The sequence below is a fragment of the Rhodotorula paludigena genome (genome assembly GCF_050403205.1).
Source record: "Rhodotorula paludigena JCM10292 DNA, Rt_paludigena_JCM10292v1_ctg9, whole genome shotgun sequence".
NCBI lineage: Eukaryota > Fungi > Basidiomycota > Microbotryomycetes > Sporidiobolales > Sporidiobolaceae > Rhodotorula > Rhodotorula paludigena.
Window position 1 is genome coordinate 356471 of NW_027481449.1, and position 24260 is coordinate 380730.

Below are 24260 nucleotides of genomic sequence, written 5' to 3' on the forward strand. Positions count from 1 at the left end.
CGCACTGTGCATATCCTGCTCTACCGCGCGCACATCTGGCTCTACTGCTTGCTCAGACCCTATCCCTCCTCGCTCCTCGGAAGCTCGCGAGATCGAGCCGAATACGGATTCGCATGCGCGCGTCACGACGAACCCTACTTGCCCCTCCCCTCGCCCATGGCATACGCGCCCTTCCCGCCCCTCCGCTGGCGCTTCCTCCCGCTCATGCCCTTTGCCGTGATCTCGCGCGTCTTGCGCTTGGCGTACGCCTTGGCCTCCTCGTCGGCGACGAGGTCGTCGACGAACGAGCGCTTGGCGACGCGCGCCGCGCTCGAGAGCGTCGTCGCGCGCGTAGAGGGCGAGATGACGTGCCCGACCTGGCAGAGTCGTGCATGATCGTTAGCCATACCGCTCGGAGGGGTGGGAAGGAGGGACGCGGAGGACGGACGCACCTGGAAGAACTCGCCAACCTTGTCCTTCTTGGCGCCGCCGCGCATGAAGCGCTTGGGGTCGAGCGCCTGGCTGAGGCGGAGCGCGTCGAGCTCGCGCTTGAGCTCGGGCGTCATCTTTTGCGCGGGGAGGTCGAACCACGCCGAGCCGGCCGTGTGGGGCTGCTTCTGCGCGCGCAAGGAGGCGGGCGTCAGTGCCGGTTCGAGGGAGGCGAAGTGGAGAGCACGAGGGAGTCGGACGCACGGCGCGGATCTGCTTCTTGCTCAGCTGCGGGAGCGGCGCCTGCCCCCACTTGTCGCCCTTCCCGCCCGCGTCCTCGCGCGCCTTGCCCTTGCCCTTGACATCCACCGCGGCGCCGACGCGGGTCGCGCCCGAGTCGGCAAGCCCGGCGCCGAGGTCCTGCGAGAGCGAGATGCCGCCTGCGGTCGGGCGCAGAGGGAAGGCGGCAGAGGAGGAGGAGGAAGAGGGGCGCGCGGAAGAGAGGGTCGGGTGCGAGAGGGCCAGCGGGCGCGAGAGCGAGGCGGGGAGGGTAGCGGCGCTGCGTGAGGTGGATGCGCGTGGGTGCGAGCTGTTCACGAGGGGCAAAGAGAGAGAGGGAAGGTGAGATTGCGAGGACACGAGGGGAGACGCGGAAGCAGGTCGTCGGCGTCGACAAGCACGCACCCTTGGCCCTCGTCGTCGCTGCTCTCGTCCTGCTCGTCGTCGTCAAGTTCGTCACCAAAGAGGACGACCTCGTCGTTGTCCGCAAGCGTGTCGCCCTGTGCTCCGCGCGCACCTCCCTTGGCCTGGTTCGCGGCGTCGGCTGCGCGTGCGCGCGCGGCCTGCTTGGCCTTGGCAAGAAGTGCGCCGAGATGCGAGTGTGACACGGCGGTTGCGTCCGAGTCTGCGTCGCTCGTGTCGGAGTCGGAGTCCGAGTCCGAGTCCGAGTCGGAAGAGGAAGACGAGGACGAGGAGGACGAGTGCGAGTCGCGCGCGAGGGCGGGGAGGGCGGGGGTGGCCGGGTCCACGGCGATGCTGGCGATGCTGGGCTCGGGGCTGGGCGAGCGGAGGGTGGACGAGATGCTCTCGTGGCCGTGGTCGTGCTCGCTGGCGGAAGCCTGCGACGACGCGAGGCGGGCGACGGCTGCGCGCGTGAGGGGCATCGTGTGGCCGTTGGAAGTACTCGCGCTGTGGGCTAGACGCTACTGCCAACCCCGAGCGCGTGCCTGGAGGGAAACGGGCAGCGACGAGGCGGCGACTTCCCCGCAGAGCCGAGCTCATCCCGCGCTCGCGCCCCTCTCCGTCCCTCTCGCCCTCGCCGCCTGCTCTCTCTGCCGAGCCAGCAGAGGCAGACAGCGGACAAAACACTCCCACATGGCCCGCCCCAAGCAGTCGGGCGCCAGAAAGGCGTCCAACTACCGCGCCAAACCCATCGACAACGAGCGCGCGTTTGACCGCTCCCTCTCGCGCACGACCAAGACGTACAACACGTACGAGGACACGATGGACGGCGACGAGGATGCCTGTGCGTCCCCCGCGTCCCCTTCACCCCTCTTGCGCTGGGTCGACTCGGACAACTGACTTGAGCACCGCCTCACTTCGCACAGTCCACCTCAACCGCGACAAGATGCTCCTCGACGACTACAACGACCCTGCGACCGCAGGCGACCACGACGGCCTCGACGAGCCCGACACGATCTACGACCTCGACCTCCCCTCGTCCGACAACGACGACGAGGAGGAGGAGGAGCAAGACGAGCCCGCACCCGCTGCCAAGCGCCTCCCGCGCGAGTTCAAGAGCCGCGAGAAGCTCGCGGCCAAGCGTGAGGACGATCGCTCGCGGGGCCGTTTCGGGCACGAGTACGACCCCAAGCAGGACGAGGTCTTTGGCCGCTCGTCCGACGAAGAGGAGGACGAGGACGACGACGACGAGGAGGTGGATGCGGCGCAGTTCGGGCGGGACGACCTTGCCGGCCTGAGTGACGACGAGGGCGCGCCCGGCGGCAAGGAGGCTGCCGACGCCTCGGACGACGAGGACGAGGAGCGCTGGGCCGCGGGGCACTACCACGTCTCGCGCCGCGCGCCGGGCGAGGCCGATTCGGAGGACGACGAGGCGCTCGAGCTCGAGGAGGAGGAGGCGAGGCGGCTGCAGCGCCGCGCGAGGGAAAAGATGGACGGGCTCGACTTTGGCGTCGATGACGACGCGGACGAGGGTGAGGCGCTTGGTGCGGCGGCAGACGCGGCGGGGCGGAGGGCGCGCATCGAGGACGAGGCGGCTGACGAGGCCGGCGGGGGCGCCGCCGCCGAGAGCGCCGCGGCCGGGATGGGCGAGGCGGAAGCGATCGCGCACCTGCTCAAGACGCAGCCCGAGACGCTCGCGCTCGTCGACGACTTTGTCCTCACGGCGAGCAAGATCAAGCAGGTCGAGACGGACCTCGAGGTCGTGCGCTGCGGGGACGGCAAGGGCGGCGAGCACCCTGCGCTTGCCATCATGGAGCTCGAGCACCGTGTGTCCACCTCTTCTTTCTCCCCTCATTCCCAAAGCTTCCACTGCTGACGCTCCGCTCCGCAGAGGCCTTGACGACCTACCTCCCGACGCTCGCCTTCTACTTCTCGCTCCTCCTCACGCCCCCCTCGGCCCCGCCCGTCCCGCGCGCGCTCCTCGAAAAGGTCCTCGCGCGCCTCTCGTCCATCCGCGAGCGCCTCGCGACCATGGAGGAGCTCGACCTCACGAGCGCGAGCTACGGCGCCGAGCTGGACGAGGAGGACGAGGAGGACGAAGACGAGGCAGAAGAGGGTGTGCCGAGGAAGAGGGCGGCGAAGCGCGCGCGGGACGACAGCATGCTCGCGAGTGAGATGCTCGACTTCCACTCGCGTCTCGCGGCCGGTGGAGACGACGATGATGACTCGGACCTGGACCTCGACGCTGAAGAGGACGACGACGACGACGAGGATGGTGAGGAGGTGACCGACTCGATGCTCGCCGGACTCGACGACGACGAGCTCGAGCAGATCATGGCGCAGCTCGAGCCGGGCCAGGGCGCCGAAGAGCTCCTCGAGCGCGTGCGGGCCAAGCAGCGCGAGAAGGCCGGCCTCGACGCGCTCGACGACGAGGGCGACGAGGCGGGCATGCTGAGCGAGGACGGAGAGGAGGAGCGTAGGATCGCCGCCGCGCGCAAGGCCAAGAAGCTGGCCAAGAAGCAGGGCAAGTCGGGCGCGGCCGCGATCCCGACCCTCGCTCCCCTCTCGCGCACGCCTCCGTCCTCCGCCGCCGCCGCACCGCGCGCCGCCGCCGCGGGTTCGGACCTTCTCGACCCGCTGTCCCTCTCTGCGTCCGACCGCGCCGACAAGGCCTCTTCGCGGCACACGCTGCGCTTCCACGTGTCGCAGGTGGCGCAAAAGGCGGCCAAGCGCGACGCGCGCCGCCGCGGCCTCGAGGGCGACGACGACGTCCCGCGGCGCAGCAAGGAGCACGCGCGGCGCGAGGTCCTCAAGCGCCAGGAGCACGGCGCGGCGCGTGACGCGCACAAGGGCGCCGGGCTTGACGGGGACGACTTTGGCGAGGACGACAGGAGGGCGGCGAGGGCGGTCAGGGGCGAGGCGGACGAGATGAACGGTGGGGATGGCGACGATGGGGACGACTACTACGACCTTGTTGCGGCCGAGAAGGAGGAGGGGCGGAGGGCCAAGAAGGCGCGGTACGACGATGCGCGCGCAGCCGAGAAGTGCGTTGACCGTGCCCTGTTCTTGTCGAGTGCCATTCGATGCTGACCTACTTTCCGGCTCACAGGGCCGAGATCGAGGCGCTCTCGGCGGCGTCGACCGACGGTCCGCGCGGGGCGACGCGCCAGATCCTCGCCAACAAGGGTCTCACGCCCAAGCGCAAGAAGGAGAACCGTAACGCGCGCGTCAAGAAGCGCCGCCAGTACGACGACAAGAAGAAGAAGCTGCGCAGCATGAAGGCGCACTATGGTGGCGGCGAGGCGCGCACGGGCTACGAGGGCGAGCGCAGCGGTATCTCACGCTCGACCGTCAAGAGTGTCAAGCTCGGATAGAGACTCCGCTGCAACGCGCCGGCTTCCGTGCCATTTCACGCGCGCGGCTGCGAGAGACGGGTCGTTTCACTCTACCTTGCGAAGGTCAAGCTTTCTCTCGATGGATCAGGTCTGCGCGAGAGGGCAGCAATGGCGTCTGTAGTGACCCAGTGTGGTTCTGAGCTCGATCACGCTCTCGACATGCGGGACTCTCGCTTGGGAGGGGAAACGCGCCGCCTAGCGCGCGGAAAAACATACAGATTGCCAGGGGAACCTACGGAAGGGGACGACGAGCGAGAGGCGCGATACACATACAGCGCGGGGCAGAACAGAACGACCTTAGCCTCCGTCTAGAACTGAGCAGAACACGGGACCGAGACAACGCCCCGTCGGACAACCGCATGAACACTAGATGACGGGAAGGATGTCGCCGCTCGCCTCCTTGCCCTTCTCCTCGTCGTCGACGCCCTTGCCCGGTCCGACGACCTGGTCGACGGTGACATCGCCGTCGAGGAGCGCCTGCTGCTCGTCCGCCCACTGCTCGTACTTCGCTGCGCGGGGGCCGGTGAGGTTCTTGGGCGGCACAACGACGAGGAAGAAGAGGTAGAGGAGGGAGGAAGAGACGATGCAGTAGAGCCACGAGATGTAGTAGAGGTGCGTCCAGCCGAGCGCAACCTTGTTGCCCGGGAACGTGCCGGCGAAGCCCGGGAGCGTCGGGAAGATCGAGAGTACGAATGCTGCCATGGCGCGCCAGTGAGTACCGTACGAGTACCGGTACGCCGATCCGGGCGCATTTGTGTAGAGGGACGGGACGTGGAGGTTGCCCTTGCGCCAGAAGTAGTCGGTGGCCGAAATGCCGACAACGGCAGCGAGGAAGAGCGAGTAGCCGGACAGGAACGCCATGAAGGACGACGCGCTCGCCAGGATGTACCAAGGCTGTACGACCAGTCCGAGGCAGTATCCGACGTATTGACCGCGGTTGATGTTGATGTAGCGAGGCGAGAGGGCGCTCATGTCGGCACCGAAGGCTGCAGCAGCGCACGAGCCGTTCAGCGGGCCGTGCCATCGAGCACGCCTCATGTAGAGCAAGCCGCAAGTGATGATCCCACAAAAGAACGCACGAAGGATGTTGACGGCGATGTTGGAGACCACGATCGAGAAGGTCCAACAGACGGAGACGAGGAAGATGGCGGTGCGAGCGCCAGGGCTCCAGTAGCGGTCGAGGATGGCATCGCACAAGAGCCAAGGGTTCTGTGAGGAACCCATGGCAGAGTCAGCAGCCGCTAGGCGTCGGAGGCTCAAGTGTGCAGTGCGGGCGCTCACCCAAATCGGGGCTTTGAGGTTCCAAGCCTTCGCAGTAGACGCAGTCGAGAAGATGCCAAAGCATGCCACCGCCGTATTGATAACGGGGAGGACAATGAGCTGCGAGAGCTGCGGCGCGCTCCTCGAGACCGCATACCTGCTGACGTCGGGCGCATTCTGCTGACTAGGGCTAGTCTTACCCATAGCGGAGTTGACGCATCGGAGGAAGGTCCAGGCGAGGGCGCTGCCTGTCAGGTTGCCGCCGCCAGGGAATAGGTTCGTGCCGGTGTTCGGGGCGAGAGACACGGTCCAGGCAAAGAACGGAATGACCGCGACTGCACAACATGCCTGAGTCAGAGCGAACGGAAGGGGACGAAGCGGCCAGCGTACGAGGCAGGATGCAGAGCTTGAAGACCCAGAGGTGCCGCAGCTTGTGGATCTTCATCGCCAAAAGCGGGAGCGTGAGAACGAAGAATATGATTGTTCCGACGAGGTTCTTGGTTGTGATGCCCGACGACTTGGGAATTGTGTTGGCAATGTCGTGCCAGCGATGGCCAAAGATGCAACGGAGCATCACGGCGGTGAACATGCCTCCCTGTGGACATATCGGTCAGACAAGTGCTCAAGGAAGCATAGCCGCACGGTGTACCTGGTAAGTCTGCACGCCAATCCAAATGAGGCCGGTAGCCGAGCGGATGAGGATAGGGATGAAGCTCCCAAACATTCCGAAGCTTGCGCGCTGGTAGACCGAGTAGCCGACGTGATACGTCGCACCACCGCGCGAGTTGATGACGATCACGATGGACCCGAGCATGTGGGCGACAAAGACGACGCCGACGGCTTGCCCTGCCGTCAATCCCGCAGCGATCATGCTGCTTCCGAGGGCCCAAACGCCTGTGACAAGCGAGGTCAGAACAAACGATGCAGGCAAGTAGTGAGAAAGGTCCCGGGGCGCACCGGTACTCAAGCCATACGCGGCCCACATCGCTCCATAGTGCCAAGACGTCCAGGTGCGCTCGGAAGGCGGCGAGGGATCAAGGTGCTGCACGAGTGGTCGCAGTTCTCGTCAGCGACCGAAAGTCACAGTACTACAGGACTTACAGCATTGGACCAGACAAAACCCGTCTTGGATACGTGACCATCTGTGTGACGTGACTCCTCGACGACGATAGCTGTCAGCGAGTAAGAGGGAAGTCAGCGACGTATCGGCAAGTAAGGCTGAGAAGGCTGTGAACGCACCTTGCTTGAACCCCTCCTTTGTGGTAACGGCACGCTTGAGAGCAACGGCCCGACTGCGGAGTCCCTCCATGATAGCCTGCAATGCAGGGATAGAGGATACGAAGAAGGCAGCGAGGCGGAAGAAGCGAGATAAGGTTGCGAGAGAATCGCGGCTCAGCCGCTCGAAACCCTCAATCTCTCGGCTCCTCGGCAGGAAGTCAGCTCCGAAAGTGCGGGGCGGATGGCATCTTGCGCCTCGTCCGCGAAAAGAAGCGGGTGAAGCGAAGCGGCCGTCCCGGCCGAGTCCCAGTCCAAGCCTTCCGCCCCCGATAGCGACGTTTTTCGCCACTCGGGCATTCCAGCAGCGGCCACAGACCACCAAGCAAAGGCATGGGCAAGTTCGTCGACTATACAGGCAAGGAGCGCGCCATCAGGAGCGCAAAAGGCCGAGCCGCGGGCGCCTTCGACGAAGTACCCGTAATCGACATCAGGCCGGCGATTGCGGAAGGCGCCACCGACGAAGCGCGCGCTGCTGTTGCTGCGCAGATCAAGCACGCGGGCGAGCATGTCGGCTTCATGTACTTGGCGGGCCACGGCATCCCGGAGGAGGTGCAGTTGGAGGCGTTCGAGCAGGCCCGGCTCTTCTTCGAGCAGGACCTTGCAGCCAAGCAGCAGCTCGACTTCAAGAGGAGCCCGGTCTTCCGCGGTGCGTGACCTTCTTGCAAAGTCCGTCGCAGCCCGCTCGAACTGATGAGGGCGCCGCAGGCTACGAAGGCCTCGCGGGCAACGCGCAAGGCGATCGCAAAGAAGCATTCAACTGGGGTGAGCTCGTCGTCTCCTCTCGTAGGCCCGATGTCGGTTGCGGCGGAGAGGAGGACGAGAAGCGGCGACGAGACTTCTCGTCCTCGTGTCGTCGCCCTCTGACCTCTCCGTACCGCTCTATCCGGCAGTCGAGGGGCTTGCGTGACGCATATAGACTGGCACAGCTGACCTCTACTTACTCTCGCTCTCGCTCTATTCGCCACTGCGCCCATCCGGCACAATTGCTGTCTTGTCCTCCTTGTGCCTGCCGCTGGTCCGACCTGCTCCTTCGCCAATCGCTTGCCCTTCTTGTGCAGGCTACGAACCCTCAGCCGACCCGCTCAACCCTTCGAACGAGGACGTCGTCGAAGATGCGACGGCCGGGTCCGGCAAGAACGTCTGGCCCTCGCTGGACTCACCTGCTGGGGGCTTACGCGACGCCATTCTCGACTACTACGGACATGCTCTCGTGCTCGGTCGCAAGGTCATCCGGCTATTCGCTCTAGCCCTTGACTTGCCGGAGGACACGTTCGACGAGAGCTTTGCTGTCCCTGGGGTCCTCGGCCGAATCCTGCACTACCCGCCGCAACCTCCCAGTGATGCCGAAGCCATCGGTGTCAACCAACATACCGACATCGAGATCCTGACACTGTTGTTACAGTAACTTGTCTTTCCGCGCTTGCCTCCTTCCTAGTCCTGACCTCTTCGCATCTCTAGGGGCGGCGATCTTTGTTGTTTGGAGGTGCTCAGCACAGTAAGCTCTCCGCATTTCCTGATGCAGCAATACTCACATGTACAACACGCAGGCCGGCGAATGGCTCGAGGTACCGCCGATCCCAGGGACACTGGTCTGCAACGTCGGTGACATGCTGGCTCGCTGGACCAACGACCGCTTCATCTCTACCGTGCACCGTGTTGTCAACCGCACTGGTCAGCAGCGGTACAGCATGCCGGTGGGTCCTGTCTCTCCTTCAACTTCTGCTCTCCGTTGACTATCAGCCTCTCACAGTGCTTCTTCGGGCCCAACTACTCAACCATGATCGAGACGTTCCCCCAGTGTCTCGCTCCTGGCGAGACAAGCAAGTACGAGCCAATTCGCGCGGGAGAGGTGGGCGTTATTTCACCGCTGCGCTTCCTTCCTGATCTCCCCGCTGATCCTGCCCTTTGACTGCCGTCTCTTCATTGGTCCTGACTATGAATGGACAGTACGTCTGGCGCCGCCTGGCTCGCTCTCGTCTGGGCCGCAAATATGACGAAAAGGAGAAGCTTGAAGACGCCGTCAAGATTGACAGTGCCGTGCCCGTCACTGCCGTGGCTTAGGCCCATCTTTCGCAAGCAGCCTGTTCACTGAAGAATCGCAGAGGAATTGTGTGGATTGGATTGCGTGCAGTCACGGTTGACTTGCGAGATAGGCACTCAGAGTGTCTGAAAGTGCAGTGTGATGCAGGTCAGTCTCGACGTGCGAGGCTCAGGTCGCATAAACGTGGAGATTCTTACCAGCCCAGACCTCCCATGTTAGGATCCGCCAGTTGTCCTGCTCCGGCACAAGGTCGAAAGCCCAGACAACCGCCTCGTGCCAGGTCTTGCCAGTCTTCTGCACGGTCCACTCGGCGTCGCCGGTCCACAGTGCTCGCACTGCTCCGTCTGGTCGCTGCTTGACAAGCAAGTCCCGCTCGTCGAATTTCGAGCGTTCGCCTCTGAGGATCGTTCCGATGAGGCGGTAGTATTCGAGGATCCGTTCTTCGCCCTCGAAGCGCTCGCCCAGGAAGGGCAGCTCTGAATGACCCTTCGGCCCATGCTCGATGCAGCACGGCGCGCGCTCGTAGGATGACGAGACGAAGTACGAGCGAAACACCCCGGGCGAGGCGCCCGAGTTGAGGTCGTTGCGGAAGCGGCGCAGCTGTGCATTTACGCAGATGCTTGTGTCGCTCGACATGAGGAAGTGTCGGATGGAGGCGTTCGTGTAGGAGAGCGCGTGGGCGAAGGCAACGAGGCAGTGACGTTGCGAGCCGCCCAAGGAGCCGCCCTTCGGTCTCGCACCCACGCTCATCGGTCCGGCTGCAAATGCTTCGGGTGCATGGGGTAAACACCATATTGCAGGATTCACAACGACAATGCAGCTTGACCAATCACGTGCAGAGGCAAGATCAACGAAAGGCAGTAGGCGGTATGCCCTCGGACGGCCGTCGCGAGAACGCCCGCTCGCGAGCATGTTCCTCGTCCTCGTCCGCAAAGCGCAGGATCTCGGTTCGTGTCTCCTTATTCCCGCCGTCGAACCCTTCCTTGCTGGGCCACGCAAAGAAATTGAAGTCGCCCGATGCGGGCAGTTTCGGCAGGAGGTGGGCGTTGCTTGCGCTTGGGGCGCTCACGACACCCGTGTTGAAGTCAACGATGGTGACAGGGTCGACGCCGTCGTGCTGCGACATTTGCGGCGGGACCTGTGAGAGCGAGCCGACGCTTGTGACGGGCATGTTCGCACCGCCGACCCAGCTCGTCATGGAGTCGTCCATTCGGATGTCGCGCGAGGTCCAGTGGAACCACAGAAGCGAGAGCATCACGAGATTGAGCGCCACAAGGTAGATCCAGGCCGTAGCGGTGAGGCTGGTCTCGACCTTCAGACCGCACTGCTTGTCAGCTCGAGCTTCTCGTGAGGCGGGAAGACGGGAAGGACTCACGATGCCCCAAGACGAGGTGACTTTGTTTGCGGCGACGACATAGAGGAAGTAGACGCAGATGCCCAAGATCGCAAGGATAGCCGTGAGAACAACGTAAGACGTCTGCGGGGGGAGCTGGTCGATTCCTGGGACTTCTTCGTCAAAGAGACTGTCACGCACGACGATGAGATCCTTCTCAGCCTTCTGCAGCGCTTGAATGTGCCGCACCCTCTCTTTCTCCGGCGCGCTTCCTCGCCTACTCGCAAGCCGCATGAGGTCGCTCCGACTGAGGTGCGACACGCTCAGGCGTCCATCACGAAGCTTCTTGATGAGCTCGGCACTCTGCGCCGAGAGAGATGCGCGTCCAGATGTCGACGCCTTGCGCGCCGAGCCCGATCCGATGCTGTGCTGCGACAGCTGCGTCTCGGTGCCACCGAAGGGACCGATGAACTGACGAGAAATGTGGTGGTCAATCGCGATTTCTGTGAAGAACAAGGACAGCGAGGACGCACGTGCTCGATGTTCCACTTGACCTGGCGATGTAGGAGGCGAGAAAGGCGCAGCGAGGCGAGGTTGACCATAATGACGATGATAGGGATGAGCAACCAGACGGAAATCGTAGCGACCTGACACCTGCAGGCCGGAGGGATCAACGTGAGCTTGCGACTATGCACATGGTTGCGTGATTCTGAGACGCACGTCTGGTTGTAGTCTGCGCGCCGGTTGAGCTCCTGAAGCTCTGGCCCCACCTGAAGAAGCGGCACGACAACGTTGGTCGTCGGCGTCCACTCCGCTTCGAAGCGGCTCAAAAGCCCGTACGCCTTCTCGTACTGGCTCCATACGCGCTCGCCCGCAATCGTGTTGACCACGTTCGAGGCAATAAGGCCCAGGAAGAAGAATCCGCCGAGCCCGGCAAAGAGCCCGTTGGCGACGCGCGGGCTCAAGATTGCCTTGTTGTCGTGTTCGGATGCGAGGATCGAGGCTTGGAGGGCTGCCCACGGCATAAGCCAGCCTGTACGAATATCCGGCGTCAACGATTTACGCAAGCTCGCCCGCGCAAGTCCGGCTCACCCTGCATGAAGAGCGGGAGCGTTGCCCACGTGCGAATGCCTGCGCTGCCCGACTGCGATCCGTGCTCGATGTACGTGTTCCAGACGTCATATAGCTGACCAATGAGTACGGCGGTACTGCGGAAGCGAGCAGCGTCAGTGGCTGTGTAGGAGGGCAGCCCTTCGTCAAAAGGGTCGCTACGCACGTTATGATGGAGAAGAGGGAGAGGACCAATTTTCCGCTGTAAAGTGGCGTTCAATCAGCACGTCCTCGGAGCGGAGGTCAAAAACGTGAGCGAACGCACTTGGTTACGATGTAACGCCCGCTCGCCCTGTCGGCCAAACGGAAGAGCCACAGCGGACTTCCACGCCGGTTGATGCGCCATTCGCGGAACATGACGAGCCAGTGTACGACTGAGAGGACAATCAGCCTGTATCGGACAGGGATGGTCAGCTGAGGCGGACGGCCAACGAGCAAGATAAACGTACAGTCCCGATAGACCGAACAAGACCCCCAAGCGGACCTTGAATCCGTCAGGCGGAGTCGGGTAGACCGTCGCATCGAGTGCGGCTTTGTAGACGGTGAAGGGGTTCGTCCCCGGCGGGACGGTCGGGAGACTCATGGCTTGCTTAGCCCTCGTTGTGAGGGTCAGCCGTGTTGCTACTAATGACGATGGATACAAGGAGAACGAAGCCCGAGACGAGGACTGGCTGCGGGCGGTGGGAGTTGGGTCGTGCGGGAAGAGCGAGAGGCGGAGCGATCGACCGGGTCCCGCCGATCAGAAATGACGAAGGGGCAGCGAAAGCGGCAGCACGCTATGCAGACAGCGAGGTGAAAGAGCAGCCAGCGGCTGCGTGCGAGCGAAGCGTTCGAGAGTGAGGGAGAGAGTGAGCGCGCAACGGCGGGCTCGCGGTCGCAGCTCTGAGCATTTCGAGCATCAGTAGCCTGGCGCACTGGGAGGCTGCACTCGACGAAGCGGGTCGAGAGGGAAAGGCCCTTGCCGGACTCGGGAGAATGGAGGACTGGAGCCGTCTCGCACTTTGAGGCCTCGACCTGGTTGGGAATTCGACCGAGTGCTGGTACGGACAGGTGAAGTCGCGCGACTCGTTACATGGTCGCAGTCGTCGTGAACAACGAAGGGAAGGGCATGTCAGGCGTTGGTTGCAGCCTGGGAGATGACATGGTGAGCGAGGCGAGTCTGTGCACGCACGGATGGTTTTTGCGCACCAGTTATCCTCCAGCCATCGCGCGGACCCTTCGATGCAGTGGAACTGCCGACGACAGAAGGCATCAGGCTATTGGAGCCTCGAATGCTGAGAGAAGCCGTACCGTGTAGATGAAGCGCGACTTTGGAGAGGAGTTCCGCTCGGAGCGGTGAATGACCGCGCCGTGGATGAGCACGAGGTCGCCCGCCTCACACGGTGCTGCAACCCATTCGACGCCCTCTGCGTCCCAATCCACAACGGGCTCTCCTTCCGTGCCGGCCACTGCGACCATTTCGGTCCCCCCTCCTGCCGCGCGGACCAACCGCTTCGTGAGCTTGTTGATCTTGTGCGATCCGGGCACGAATGACAGACACCCGTTCTCGGGTGTACAGTCTTCGAGCGCGAACCAGAGGCCCATCGCCGTCGAGGGGTCAGTGGTGAGGAAGGTCTGGTCGTCGTGGCTGCCGACCTTGCCGCCAACCTCCTTGTTCTTGCAAATGACCATCGACTGGATCAGCTGCGGGTTGGTGTGGAAGCCGAGATCGCGGACGAGCGTCTTGACATCGTCGGAGAAGCTGAACTCGCGGAAGTCGGGATCGAGGAGGGCAAGCGCGTGGCCGATCTGTCGATTGCATTCGTGAGCCTCGATGGACCGCGCAAAGGTCAAGAATCGCGCATAGAAGCGCGTAGCATTGCCGGAAGAGGTCAACTCGCACCTTGTTGACCGCAAGTTCTTTCGGGCGATTCAGCTTTCCATCCGTAAAAGCCGCCGGCTCGAAGAAGTAGCGGACCTTGTCGCCGGACGTGAGAAAGTAGTCGTCTCCGACGTGCTCCTTATCGCCTGCATCAGCCGTGCCGACGAACTGGGTCATTGGGTGCGAGTCCTACAGGGCCGAGGAGAGTCAGCAGGTTGCCGACAGCGACGTTGGCCACATCCGGCGCGGCCAACATCCGAAGCGTAGCGCCTGATCAGCACTGACTCACGAGATCGAAGTCGCGCAAGAGCTTCTGACTCTTTGCGAGCAGCTTGTCCGCCTGCTGCTTAGTGAAGAAACCCTTGAGAATGACATAGCCGTTCGCCTCGAACTGTTGCGCGCCTCGAGGCATGTCAGCTCAGTGGGGTTGCACATTCGCGCGTCTCGAGAGTGCGGCAGCGATCCTCGCGCAGGTGTTCTGGGTCCGATCCAGCCGAGGCTGATGAGAAGCCGACGGCGCCCGCGCCCGTTCAGAAGGCCGCGCCGGTAGTCCCAGACACTGCCAAACGAAGCGTTGTGGGCCTCGCAGACAGCCAGCAGCCGCACACCGTTGCCGACGTAATGCCAGCGTGCCGACAGTCGAGGTGGGGGACGCCAGAAGGACCAGCGAGAAGGAGAGGAACGACTGACCTCGGCCTTCTGTTCGTCTGTCAGGCGGAAAGAAGCCATTTCGAGTGCTTGCTGTGCCAGCGGCGCGTAAGCGAGGCGAGCGATAGGGAGCACAACCGCGGTGCCGGCAAGGCGGTGGAGGAGGTCGACAGAACAACTCGCACAATCTGGATGATCCGTGCCGCTTGACGCCCACAGTCATATCCAAGACGCGTCTACAATGCAGAGAAAGCGGCGCCGGGAAAGCGACATCTACCCGTATAAACCCAAGAACGAGAAGCGGGAAAAGCAAAACCCAGGACAGACAATATGCGAGGCGACACAACAAGTCTAGTCTATGAATCTGAATGGGAGGGGGCGGCTGTCACCACGACGCATTTTCGGCCCGCCTGCGGGCCTGCCGCTCCTCCTTCTCCCGTTCGGCGACTGCTCGCCAGAACGCCACTCCTTCCACAGGAGCTTTGCCCTCGCCGTCCTGACCGTCCTCATCAACGGGATACGGGTGAGAGACGAGCCGCACGTCGCGTCCGGCGCGGCGGAGCTCGTCCTGTACGATCGCAACCATCTCGCCCAGACCGTCCTCGAACGCCCTTGCGGGCAGGACGACCCGCTCGAGTTCCTCGGAGCGCTGCAGCTCCGTGATCCATCGGGGAAGGGCGAGATGAGCGCCTGCGGCGCGGTCTTCCAGCAAGTAGAGGAGTTCGGGCGGGAGGACGAGAACGCGCACGACGCGCAGGACTTCGCGCAGGTGCGAGTCGGCGAGAGGGCCCCATCGCGGCGTGGCGCGCGACGCACCCGCCGCGAGATGCGATGCGAGCGAAAGGGAGAGAGTGTGCAGGGACCGCAGGGTGGGAAGTGCCAGGAGCGAGAGCGGGACGAGCGGGACGGTGTTGACGAGGTCGAGGTGGGTGAGCGAGTCGGTGAAGTGTGAGTAGGCGTCTGAGAGGGGGTTGAACTCAATATGGGCGCCGTTGGCGTTGTCGGACGTTTGGTCGTTCAGCGAGAAGGCTCGGAGTTGCGGCGCGACACCGGTGAGGAAGTCCGCGATCTGCCCGGGCGACGAAGCGAGAGCACCACGAGGCATCACGAGCTGGAACGCAGTGAGCGACGGGAGAAGCGTGGGCGGGAGCGAGTGCGTCGTCAAGTGACACTCGAGGAGCGAGAAGTGGGTGATCGACGGGAGCGCGAAGCCCGGCTCGTACGACGTTGATGGCGCCAGCAGGCAGGAGTCAATCGTAAGCTTGCGCAGACCTGCGCGACAAATGAGAGGTCAGTAGCTGGCAAGTGAAAGCAAAAGCACGTCGAACGCCGCACGATGCATCCCGTCAAGCTCCTCCAGTCGGACCCGTCCCATGCCCAGCATCGTCACCTCCCGGACCTCGGTGCAGACCCTGGCCAGGCGCCGCATGACGAGTTTGGCATCGACACAACCGCGCCCGCCGCCGAGGGCGCCGTCTTCGAACTTGCTGCCGAGGGTGAGGCTGCGGACCTCGTGGGCGAGGCGTGCCCCGTTGTCGCCGTCCTCCAGCACGTTGAGGAAAGCGAGGATCGAGCGCAACGTAGGAAGGACGGGGTCGCGGAAGAGGAGCGGCTGCGATACGGATCGCAAGGAGCGGTTGACGAGGGAGTAGGACCGTAAGACGGCGGCCTTCGAAAGAGCCGAGTGGGCGCCGAATGCCGCTGCAAACGGGTCTGCCTTGTCGCTGGAAGCGATGCTGCCCGCGCTGCCGACAAGCGTCGGGGTCGAGACGAGGCTCGAGCTGGCGGACGAAGACGCGGACGAGAGGGCGGGCGACGGCGGGTGGAGGCTGGCCAGCACGGCCTCGATGACGAGCTCTGGCGGCAACACCGACATGTTTGTGGGCTGAGGCGAGGAGGTAGAGCGAGGGAAAAGAGGGTTCTTTCTGCTCTGCCGAAGCGCGGGGGCGGTGCGGGGGATTGTCGGCCGGGATCTCAGGGAACGCGACGCGACGAGCGCAAGCGCGTTGAGGGGACGGCGGGCGAGGTGTGCGAGGCAGCAGGAAGGCAGTCGGAAGAAGCAGAAGCAGGAGCAGCAGCAAGCAAGTTGGCGCGGAAGAGCGGCCGGCGGACGGAGTCAATGCGCCGACGATAAGGCCCCGGGGGACGGCGCGCGAGGGCGCAGACGCAGCCGCGCATCCCGGCGGCTTGTGCTTTTCGCCTTGCGAGGGCGCCCCTGCGCTGCGCTAATCGCGTCGCTGTTCTATGCGTGGTTAGGAGCGGAAAGCTCGCGAGTCAAGGTGAGAGAAACCCTCGTACGTGCTCACGGGCCTCCTCGACCCCTGCCGCCGCGGTCGTTCACGGGCCGAGCAGCTCCGGACGACGTTGCCCAGCCGGACCCTGACCGGGCCGCCTCGAGCTGGCCGACTCGAGAGCGACCTGACCAGGTCCACTCGCGCCCGACAGGGGTCGATCGGGCGTGGCCAGCCGTGCGCCAGCCGGAGCCCTCACCCGTCCCTCTTATAGCCTCTCTGCGGGTCCACTGTGCTCGCCAATGTCTTGAAGAGCTTCTCAGCTTGAGTGTGAGCACCGGCGGGCCCGGCTCTGCCTCTCGTCTCTTGCCGGTCCAGTCGACTCGCTGCTGCCACGGCTCTCTCCTCCGTCTCGTTCGCTCGCTATGGCTCGTCCGACGCTCAAGACTTGCTCAGCCTGCGGCAAGAGCCTCCCACTAGGCCGGTCCTGGTCGGGCCATCTCGGCAAGTGCAGGTTGCGGCTCGAGCGGCTCGCCGCCTTTGCCGACGACCCCCCTCCTCCTTCCATTCCACCCCCGCCCGTGCCCGATAGCGTCGCCGACGCCCACGCACGAAGGACTGTCAAGCGACTCCGTCGCAGGAGCCCGTCCCCCATGTCTCGCTCGCCGTCTGCCGACCGCGACGCATCCGCACCCCAGACCAACGAGGGTTCGAAGCTCTTAGCCGAGACCTACAACTCTGACTCGCACGGACAGGACGACGAGGATAAAGACGGAGACGATGCTGGCGGCGACTGTGCCCTGAAGGGCGAGTTGGCGGGCGGCAAGGTCGGCGAGGAGGACGAGGCCGGCCCGGAGCCGTCGAATACGAGCGGCAAGAGGGCCAAACGGGCCAAGCAGCGCGTTCAACGTCGCTGAATCGGTGCGTGTTCCTGCTCCATGCGCGACAGTCGAGCGACTCACCTCATCCTCGCGTGTCGCAGAGCCGAAACATCGCGCCCAGGTGGGGGTGCGTCTACCTGTCGCAGCCTCTTGCCTGCAGCTACCTGCTGCGACGACGGCGTCTTCCCGACGTGATAGACTGCTGACTGTTTGCGTCTGTCTTCCCGCACCACCTGGCGTGCGCAGGAGCGAGAGTTTCTGCGCATGGACATGCTTTACTCGAGGTGCGTCGCTCGCTCTCCCTTTCAACTTTCCGGAGCGCTCCCTTGACCGAGCTGACCTCTCATGCACACGGTCTCGTCGAGGTAGGTCGCGTTCGGCGCGTGGGCGGCGCGTTTGCGAAACGGGGACGACAAGGAGGAATGGCTCCTCTGCGCTTGAGGGGAGAGGGTCGCTGAGGGCAACGACACAGTGTGTTCTCGCTACTTCACCCTGCGAGGCACTGCGAGATTTCGAGGAGAGCGGGAGCGGCCGGAAGACGCGGGACTGCTCGCTTCTGCGCTCTGCCTAGCTCAAGGCGCGGAAAGCACGAGAGCCTATCCGCATAGTTCGCAGTCCTCCGAGCACGAAAACTGCCAGTCGGCAAGAGTACGTGCGGAGCACGCAAGCAAATCGCAGCAGAAGACCAAGGATGAGAGCAGAGTAAGGCAACAACCGAATGACGGAAGTGGCGAAGCGGGAAGGACGGCGCAATCCCGCCGATCGAGTGACACAGAAGCTATCTACATGGCTACGCCCTCTGTCGAGCATACACCCGGTCAACACGGGACGGATTCCGACCCGCTTTGGCTAGAGAGCCCGAACCGACCGGGTCGTCTAGCCCTCGCGCTCGACATGCTCGCGGATCCAGGCGTTGTACCCGTCGCGGATCTGGCTCGGCAGCGCGTGTCCGCCACCCTGCACAATCTTGAGCTTCGAGCCCTGTCGGAATCGGTCCAGGTGAGTCGCGCGTGTAAGACCGCAGGGAGCGAGCGACGCACGTGGATGGCCTTGTGCAGCTCGCGCGCGCGCTGCACGTTGATCAGGTTGTCCTCCGTCCCGTGGATGATGGCCGTGCGAGGGATAAAGGTCGCGAGGCCGGCGAGGCGGTCGTCCTCGACCGAGTGCGTGCTGTGCATGCGGCAGAGTCAGATGGGAGAGGCAGCGAAAGAAGCAGGGAAAGAGACGCACAGGACTGCACGCATCTGGCCTGCCTGGCCGGCGGGAGTCTGTCGACGTCCAATGCGGTAGCGACGGAGGAAGTCCTGCAAAAGTCTTCCGCGTCAGTCGGTTACGGATGAACTAAGGCGACGTCTCAGACGCACGGCCTCGACCTGCTCTCGTCGCTTCTTGCCCTTGAACTCGCCTTCTTCCTCGACCGTCTCGTTCAGGAATGTAGGGGGGAAGAGGGTGTCGGTGACCAGGCGGACCTGCTCTTCGGGCGTTTTGGCGAGGCCGAGCGAGAGGCGGCCGAACATGCTCGTCGTCTTCCACGAGGGGAGCTCGAAGCGGGAGCCGGACTTGGTCGACGTGAGTAGCAGCGTACGGATACGAGTCGGGATGAGGAGAGCCTGCACGTGCGGATCGATTGTTGGGGACAGGACTCGACCGCTTGAAAGGAACACGCACCAGCTCTTGCGAGATCATGCCTCCCATGCTGACGCCGACGACATTGAGCGACCTCTCCTCGGTCCACCCGACAAAGTCGAGCATCTCGACCACGTCCCGCGCCATCTCGGTAGTCGACCAAGAGCCGGCCGGTGAGTCGCTCCATCCGACGCCGCGATTGTCGAGGACGAGAAGGGCGTAGCCCGGGAGTGCCGCAAAGTAAGAGACTTGGTGGTGCCATGCCTGGCGTACGAGCCAGAGTCAGCTTGTGCCAATTCGAGCACGATGGGAGGGGAAAACGCACGAACGACGAGTTGTTGAGGCCCATGATGAAGACGAGCCGCTTGCTAGTCGGCTTGTCCTCGCCGTGCAGCTCTGGGTTCCGAGAGCGTAAGGCAGGCGGTAAAGGCGGGGTCAAGGATGGCGACGGGCGGCATTTGCACAAGGCAGACGTGAGCGACGGCGATGCGGACGCGGCAGACGACCGCTCAACGCACCGTAGTACAGCTTGTGCGGGTTCGGTGCACGTTTTTTGTCGTTGGCAACGGTGCACCATCCGCGCTTGACAAGGTGTTCGGGCGAGAAGATGGATTGTGGCAGCTGGGCGTTGTCCGAGGTAGGCGCTGGCGGCGCGGCGGGAGTGGCCATGGCTGAAGCTTAGTTGCGTCAAGTTGTGTCCAGCGTAACGTGGGTCTCTACAGCTCTGCAGCGCTCCAGGCGGGCTGTGCCGAGGCAGAAGCCGGACCAAGACTCGAGGTGGGGCCGGGGGAGAGCGACCGCGTGAACGGATTACGGGACAGCGGGGGTTGCTCGAGTAGCTTCGTACGAGAGCTGAGGCACGTCTGCAAGTCTGTCTGACTGCGTCAAAGCGGAGTGGAAGAAGCGGGACGAGGCCAACCTCCGGCGACGTTGGTCGGTTGCGTCGTCTTTCGCCTTATCGCCGCCCGGCAGTACTTGCTGGAGTGCTGCTGCTCCGCTATTGAGCTCCTGCCGACAGACAGCCTCGTCTACGCGTGAGATCGCACTCGCCGTACCTCTCCCCACCTTGCTCTCCTCGTCCCTGTCTCGACCTCAACGCCATGAACCTCCTCCCGCGCGAGATCGACAAGCTCGCGCACATCTACACGGCCGGCACCCTCGCCCAGCGGCGCCTCGCCCGCGGTGTGCGCCTCAACACGGCCGAAACCGTCTCGCTCCTCTCCTACGTCCTCCACGAGCTCATCCGCGATGGCAAGCACACCGTCGCCGAGCTCATGAGCATCGGTAGGTTCATTGTCAGCTCGATGCGCCTACAGCAGCGCCGCACAGTGAGGTTGACGGGCAGAGATCCGTCGAGCGGGCAACGCGGACTGATGAGCGGAATCGTCGAGACGGGTGTCCTAGGCACTCGCAGGGGACGAGACGGTGTCGAGGGATCCTGCCATGCGGTTGCTTGAGGCGCAGACCTCAGGAAGCTTGGAGAGACTATCCTCTGCTCTATCAGAGCAGTCCAAGGGCTCACCACGAATCACCAGCTGACACCCAACCTTTGGCATTCTTCTGCAGGCAAGAAGGTCCTTGGACGCGTCCACGTCCAGCCTGTGAGCTGAGAACCTCGATTTCCGCGACGTCGCAGTGCTGACTTCGCTTCGCTTGTCCGGCAGGCTGTTCCTTTCCTCATCCACGAAATCCAGGTCGAAGGCGCCTTCCCCGACGGCGTATTCCTCGTCACCGTCCACGACCCAATCTGCACCGCGTCGGTCGATGATGACTTGACGCTTGCGCTCTACGGCTCGTTCCTTCCGCTCCCTGCGCCGGGCGTCTTTCCCAAGGGCGTCGATGAGGAGCCGGGGCTCAAGGACGAAGAGGTGCCGGGTGCTCTGGTGCTCAGAAAGGATGTGATCCGCATCAATGAAGGGAGGGAGCGTGTCCGGCTCAAGGTCACGAACACGGGCGACCGGCCCATCCAGGTGCGCCCGCCCGTCCTCATCCTCATTGCCTGCCGCCACGGTTTCTCGCCGGGTCATTCGAGTGTGCTGTACTGACTCAAGTCTCGCACGGGCAGGTCGGCTCGCACTACCACTTCTGCGAGACGAACCGCGCCCTCTCGTTCGACCGCGAAAAGGCCTTTTTCAAGCGCCTCGACATCGCGGCTGGCACGGCTGTCCGCTTCGAGCCAGGCGACACGAAGACGGTCACGCTCGTCCAGATCGGCGGACATCAGATTGTCACGGGTGCGTGGATTTGCGCTCCTCAGCGGAACCTCGCAGCCGAGTCCGGAGCTGACTGATCTAGTGCATCCGCCTCAGGCGGCAATGCTCTCCTCAACACGGCATTCAACGCGCACTTTGCTGACCTCTCGCTGTCCTCAAAGGCCCTCTCGCGCCTCATCGAGCGCGGCTTCTCGCACTCGCCCGAGCCGAGCGCCGTCGCGTCGTCCGACCCGGCGCAGATCGCCCCGTACGAGCTCAGCCGCGAGAGCTACGCGAGCATGTACGGCCCGACGGTCGGGGACCGCGTCAGGCTGGCGGACACGGACCTGTGGATCGAGGTCGAGAGGGACTTGACGACGTACGGTGACGAGTGCAAGTTTGGCGGAGGTGCGGCGCGTCTCTCTCCTTCGCACGCACTAGCTCGTGTGTGTCAAGGGCTGCTGCCAAGCGGGCCTGACCTGTCATGCAAGGCGCGAGGGGACTCGACGATTCTGACCTTCTCAACCGCGACAGGCAAGGTCATTCGCGAAGGCATGGGCCAGGCGACGAACCGCCCTGACTCGGAGACGCTCGACTGCATCATCATGAACGCGCTCGTCGTCGACTGGAGCGGCATCTACAAGGTGCGCTTGTCCTTCCTCTCCCCGGTCGACGCTTCTCCTCATCTTTCCGCTGACCGTCGCCGCTGTCGCGCATACGCAGGCCGACATTGGCCTCAAAAATGGAAACATCGTCGGAATCGGCAAGGGCGGCAACCCGGACGTCATGGACGGCGTCACGCCCGGCATGGTCGTCGGCGTCAACACAGAGACGATCGCAGGCGAGAAGCTCGTCCTCACTGCCGGCGCGCAGGACGTGCACGGTAAATTGATCAGCTAACGTACTTCAGTGACCGCATGCTGACTGATTGCGCTGTGCGCCGCAGTGCACTACATCTGCCCGCAACTCTGCAATGAGGCTCTCGCTAGCGGAACGGTGCGATTACCTGCGCCTTTCTAGCAGGCCATCCGCGACTTTGCCTACTGACGCTCACACTCGCAGACCACCGTCATTGGCGGCGGCACCGGTCCCTCGGCGGGAACAAGCGCGACGACATGCACGCCGTCGCGAACCTACATGCGCACGATGATGGCTGCAACGGACGGAATCTCGCTCAACTTTGCGTTCACCGGCAAGGCGAACGACAGCGGGCCGATGGGTCTCGAGGATCAGGTCAGGTCTGGTGCGGCGGGGCTCAAGCTACACGAGGTGCGTTTGCGGCGCTCTGTCCCGCTTCTCGAGTCTCCCCGGCGTCGTCGACACCGTAAAGATTCTGGAGCCCAATGAACGTGCTCGCTACGAATGTACAAGCGCGCTGACATTCTGCACTTCGCGACCCAGGACTGGGGTTCGACCACTGCCGCCATCGATTCTGCGCTTCGCATCGGCGACCAGTACGACGTCCAGATCAATCTGCACTCTGACACGCTCAACGAGTCGGGCTTCGTCGAGGATACTTTCGAGGCGATGGCGGGGAGGGTCATTCAGGCGTATCACTGCGAGGGAGCCGGGTACGGCGTTCTTCCTTCTCTATCCCGAACTCGGCTGACTTTCGAGACCGATACAGAGGAGGCCACGCACCAGACCTGCTGAGGGTACGCTTATACTTCTGGCCCACGAAACACATGCTCTTCGCCGCTGACAACACTATGTGTGCGCTGCAGTGTGTCGGAGAACCCAACGTGATGCCCAGTTCGACGAACCCGACTCGCCCGTACGCTCAGAACACGCTCGACGAGCACCTCGACGTAAGCCACTTGAATGTTGCTGGCGACTTGTGCGCAAGCTCACGTCATTGCCGCGCAGATGCTCATGGTCTGCCACCATCTCGACCGCTCCATCCGTACGCTCGCGATCCCCGTGCTCCTTGTACCAGTCACATGCGTGCAGCAGGGTTTGACGCCTCGCACCTGTAGCCGAGGACATCGCCTTCGCCGAGTCTCGCATCCGCGCCGAGACGATCGCCGCCGAAGACATTCTCCAGGACACGGGCGCCATCTCGATCATCTCGTCAGACTCGCAGGCCATGGGTCGAATCGGCGAAGTCATCTCGAGGACGTGGCGCACGGCGAACAAGATGAAGGAGTACCGCGGTCCGCTGCCGGAAGAGACGAGGCCGGGCGCCGACAACGAGCGTGTCAAGGTTCGTTGACCTTTGTTGAGCCCCTTACACCCATTGCCTGCGTTCTGCGGCCGTGTGCCCATACAATGTCTCGGCTGTCGGGGATCTGAGCGGAGGCAAAGCTGACACGCTTTTCGCTTCGCAGCGCTATGTTGCCAAATACACCATCAACCCAGCCATCGCAAACGGGCTCTCGCACGTTGTCGGCGACATTTCGATCGGCAAGCTCGCCGACTTGGTGCTGTGGAAGCCCGAGAACTTTGGTGTCCGCCCGCAGATGGTCATCAAGGGCGGTGTCATCGCCTGGGCTAATGTGCGTTGTCCCTGCCGCTTTCACTGTGGCTGTGTTCGGTTGTCACCAAACCATACTCATGCCTTGCGCTCCGCAGATGGGCGATGCCAATGCGGTGCGTGTTCTTCGGAACACCAGTGCTGACCTCGCGCGCTGACAATCTACGGCCCGCTTCTCTGGCCCATTCCCCTTTGCACTCGGCAGTCCATCCCGACCGTCGAGCCGGTTGTCGGCCGCCCGATGTGGGGCACGCACGCTGGCGCAGCCGCGCTCAACTCGGTTCTCTTCGTCTCGCAGCTCTCGATCGACTCGGGTGAGCACTCGTTCGGGCCGACCTCGCTTGTCTGACGACAATGGCCTCCACTCACACCTAATCGTGACATGCAGGCACGATCGCGAGCTACGGCTTGCACAAGCGCGTTGAGGCGGTCAAAAATTGCCGCAAGATCACCAAGGCCGACATGAAGAACAACAGTGCGCTGCCTAAGATCAGCATCGATCCCGAAACGTTCCGGGTTCGTCTCACTTCGCACTGTAGCACTTCCGGATTGTGCAAGCTCACTGCTGACCGTTCGGGTAACGCAGGTCGAGGCCGACGGCGTTCACTGCACTGTCCCGCCCGCTACTAAGGTCGCGCTTGGGCAGGGCTACATGCTCTTCTGAGGTTTCGAGTATGTGAGGGATCGGTCTTTCGTTTGTCTTGCGTTTCGTCGACCTGCTGTGGTCCTTTGGGAAGTCTGGGTTCTGAGGTCTTCTGCGATGCCGTGTTGATTTGAATGCCATGGGCAGCGAAGTGTGCCCACAGCCGAGCCTACCCGTTCCACGAGTGTTCGCAAGCGCT

The 24260-nt window shown here is 63.4% G+C and overlaps 11 protein-coding genes across 11 annotated transcripts; 4 read left to right on the forward strand and 7 right to left on the reverse strand.

Annotated features, from left to right (window-relative positions):
* Window positions 1-134: 134 nt before the first annotated feature.
* Window positions 135-1571, reverse strand: JCM10292_000985 (Fcf2 domain-containing protein; the record flags this gene model as incomplete). The annotated part of the gene is made up of 4 exons (XM_076647503.1): window positions 135-356; window positions 432-596; window positions 673-997; window positions 1093-1571. 4 exons carry the CDS (start codon window positions 1569-1571, stop codon window positions 135-137), a joined length of 1191 nt encoding a protein of 396 aa, XP_076507038.1.
* A 211-nt stretch (window positions 1572-1782) lies between these two features.
* SAS10 (rRNA-processing protein SAS10) lies at window positions 1783-4463 on the forward strand (the record flags this gene model as incomplete). The annotated part of the gene is made up of 4 exons (XM_076647504.1): window positions 1783-1933; window positions 2016-2915; window positions 2981-4133; window positions 4199-4463. The coding sequence occupies 4 exons, from the start codon at window positions 1783-1785 to the stop codon at window positions 4461-4463; spliced, it is 2469 nt and encodes an 822-aa protein (XP_076507039.1).
* Window positions 4464-4850: 387 nt separating this feature from the next.
* JCM10292_000987 (uncharacterized protein) lies at window positions 4851-7053 on the reverse strand (the record flags this gene model as incomplete). The annotated part of the gene is made up of 8 exons (XM_076647505.1): window positions 4851-5470; window positions 5564-5693; window positions 5766-6079; window positions 6135-6339; window positions 6394-6638; window positions 6702-6786; window positions 6846-6916; window positions 6984-7053. The coding sequence occupies 8 exons, from the start codon at window positions 7051-7053 to the stop codon at window positions 4851-4853; spliced, it is 1740 nt and encodes a 579-aa protein (XP_076507040.1).
* Window positions 7054-7352: 299 nt separating this feature from the next.
* Window positions 7353-9083, forward strand: JCM10292_000988 (isopenicillin N synthase family dioxygenase; the record flags this gene model as incomplete). The annotated part of the gene is made up of 7 exons (XM_076647506.1): window positions 7353-7668; window positions 7728-7784; window positions 8081-8417; window positions 8481-8517; window positions 8570-8716; window positions 8773-8871; window positions 8970-9083. 7 exons carry the CDS (start codon window positions 7353-7355, stop codon window positions 9081-9083), a joined length of 1107 nt encoding a protein of 368 aa, XP_076507041.1.
* Window positions 9084-9153: 70 nt separating this feature from the next.
* JCM10292_000989 (uncharacterized protein) lies at window positions 9154-9699 on the reverse strand (the record flags this gene model as incomplete). The annotated part of the gene is made up of 2 exons (XM_076647507.1): window positions 9154-9188; window positions 9261-9699. 2 exons carry the CDS (start codon window positions 9697-9699, stop codon window positions 9154-9156), a joined length of 474 nt encoding a protein of 157 aa, XP_076507042.1.
* Window positions 9700-9910: 211 nt separating this feature from the next.
* Window positions 9911-12089, reverse strand: JCM10292_000990 (uncharacterized protein; the record flags this gene model as incomplete). The annotated part of the gene is made up of 9 exons (XM_076647508.1): window positions 9911-10375; window positions 10439-10540; window positions 10598-10834; window positions 10930-11050; window positions 11117-11429; window positions 11489-11604; window positions 11673-11708; window positions 11772-11897; window positions 11956-12089. The coding sequence occupies 9 exons, from the start codon at window positions 12087-12089 to the stop codon at window positions 9911-9913; spliced, it is 1650 nt and encodes a 549-aa protein (XP_076507043.1).
* Window positions 12090-12574: 485 nt separating this feature from the next.
* JCM10292_000991 (phytanoyl-CoA dioxygenase family protein) lies at window positions 12575-14096 on the reverse strand (the record flags this gene model as incomplete). Its single annotated transcript, XM_076647509.1, has 6 exons — window positions 12575-12635; window positions 12695-12738; window positions 12797-13294; window positions 13389-13556; window positions 13657-13758; window positions 14058-14096. The coding sequence occupies 6 exons, from the start codon at window positions 14094-14096 to the stop codon at window positions 12575-12577; spliced, it is 912 nt and encodes a 303-aa protein (XP_076507044.1).
* Window positions 14097-14400: 304 nt separating this feature from the next.
* Window positions 14401-15891, reverse strand: JCM10292_000992 (uncharacterized protein; the record flags this gene model as incomplete). Its single annotated transcript, XM_076647510.1, has 2 exons — window positions 14401-15287; window positions 15351-15891. The coding sequence occupies 2 exons, from the start codon at window positions 15889-15891 to the stop codon at window positions 14401-14403; spliced, it is 1428 nt and encodes a 475-aa protein (XP_076507045.1).
* A 1008-nt stretch (window positions 15892-16899) lies between these two features.
* JCM10292_000993 (uncharacterized protein) lies at window positions 16900-17163 on the forward strand (the record flags this gene model as incomplete). The annotated part of the gene is made up of 1 exon (XM_076647511.1): window positions 16900-17163. One exon carries the CDS (start codon window positions 16900-16902, stop codon window positions 17161-17163), a length of 264 nt encoding a protein of 87 aa, XP_076507046.1.
* Window positions 17164-18003: 840 nt separating this feature from the next.
* Window positions 18004-19422, reverse strand: JCM10292_000994 (alpha/beta fold hydrolase; the record flags this gene model as incomplete). The annotated part of the gene is made up of 7 exons (XM_076647512.1): window positions 18004-18108; window positions 18168-18297; window positions 18358-18431; window positions 18492-18737; window positions 18796-19017; window positions 19079-19149; window positions 19272-19422. The coding sequence occupies 7 exons, from the start codon at window positions 19420-19422 to the stop codon at window positions 18004-18006; spliced, it is 999 nt and encodes a 332-aa protein (XP_076507047.1).
* Window positions 19423-19853: 431 nt separating this feature from the next.
* On the forward strand, window positions 19854-24082 carry JCM10292_000995 (uncharacterized protein; the record flags this gene model as incomplete). The annotated part of the gene is made up of 19 exons (XM_076647513.1): window positions 19854-20037; window positions 20320-20354; window positions 20418-20723; window positions 20819-20987; window positions 21063-21353; window positions 21480-21589; window positions 21669-21828; window positions 21892-21941; window positions 22008-22214; window positions 22347-22516; window positions 22573-22600; window positions 22670-22753; window positions 22812-22848; window positions 22922-23148; window positions 23273-23440; window positions 23517-23534; window positions 23624-23732; window positions 23807-23934; window positions 24005-24082. 19 exons carry the CDS (start codon window positions 19854-19856, stop codon window positions 24080-24082), a joined length of 2559 nt encoding a protein of 852 aa, XP_076507048.1.
* Window positions 24083-24260: the final 178 nt, after the last annotated feature.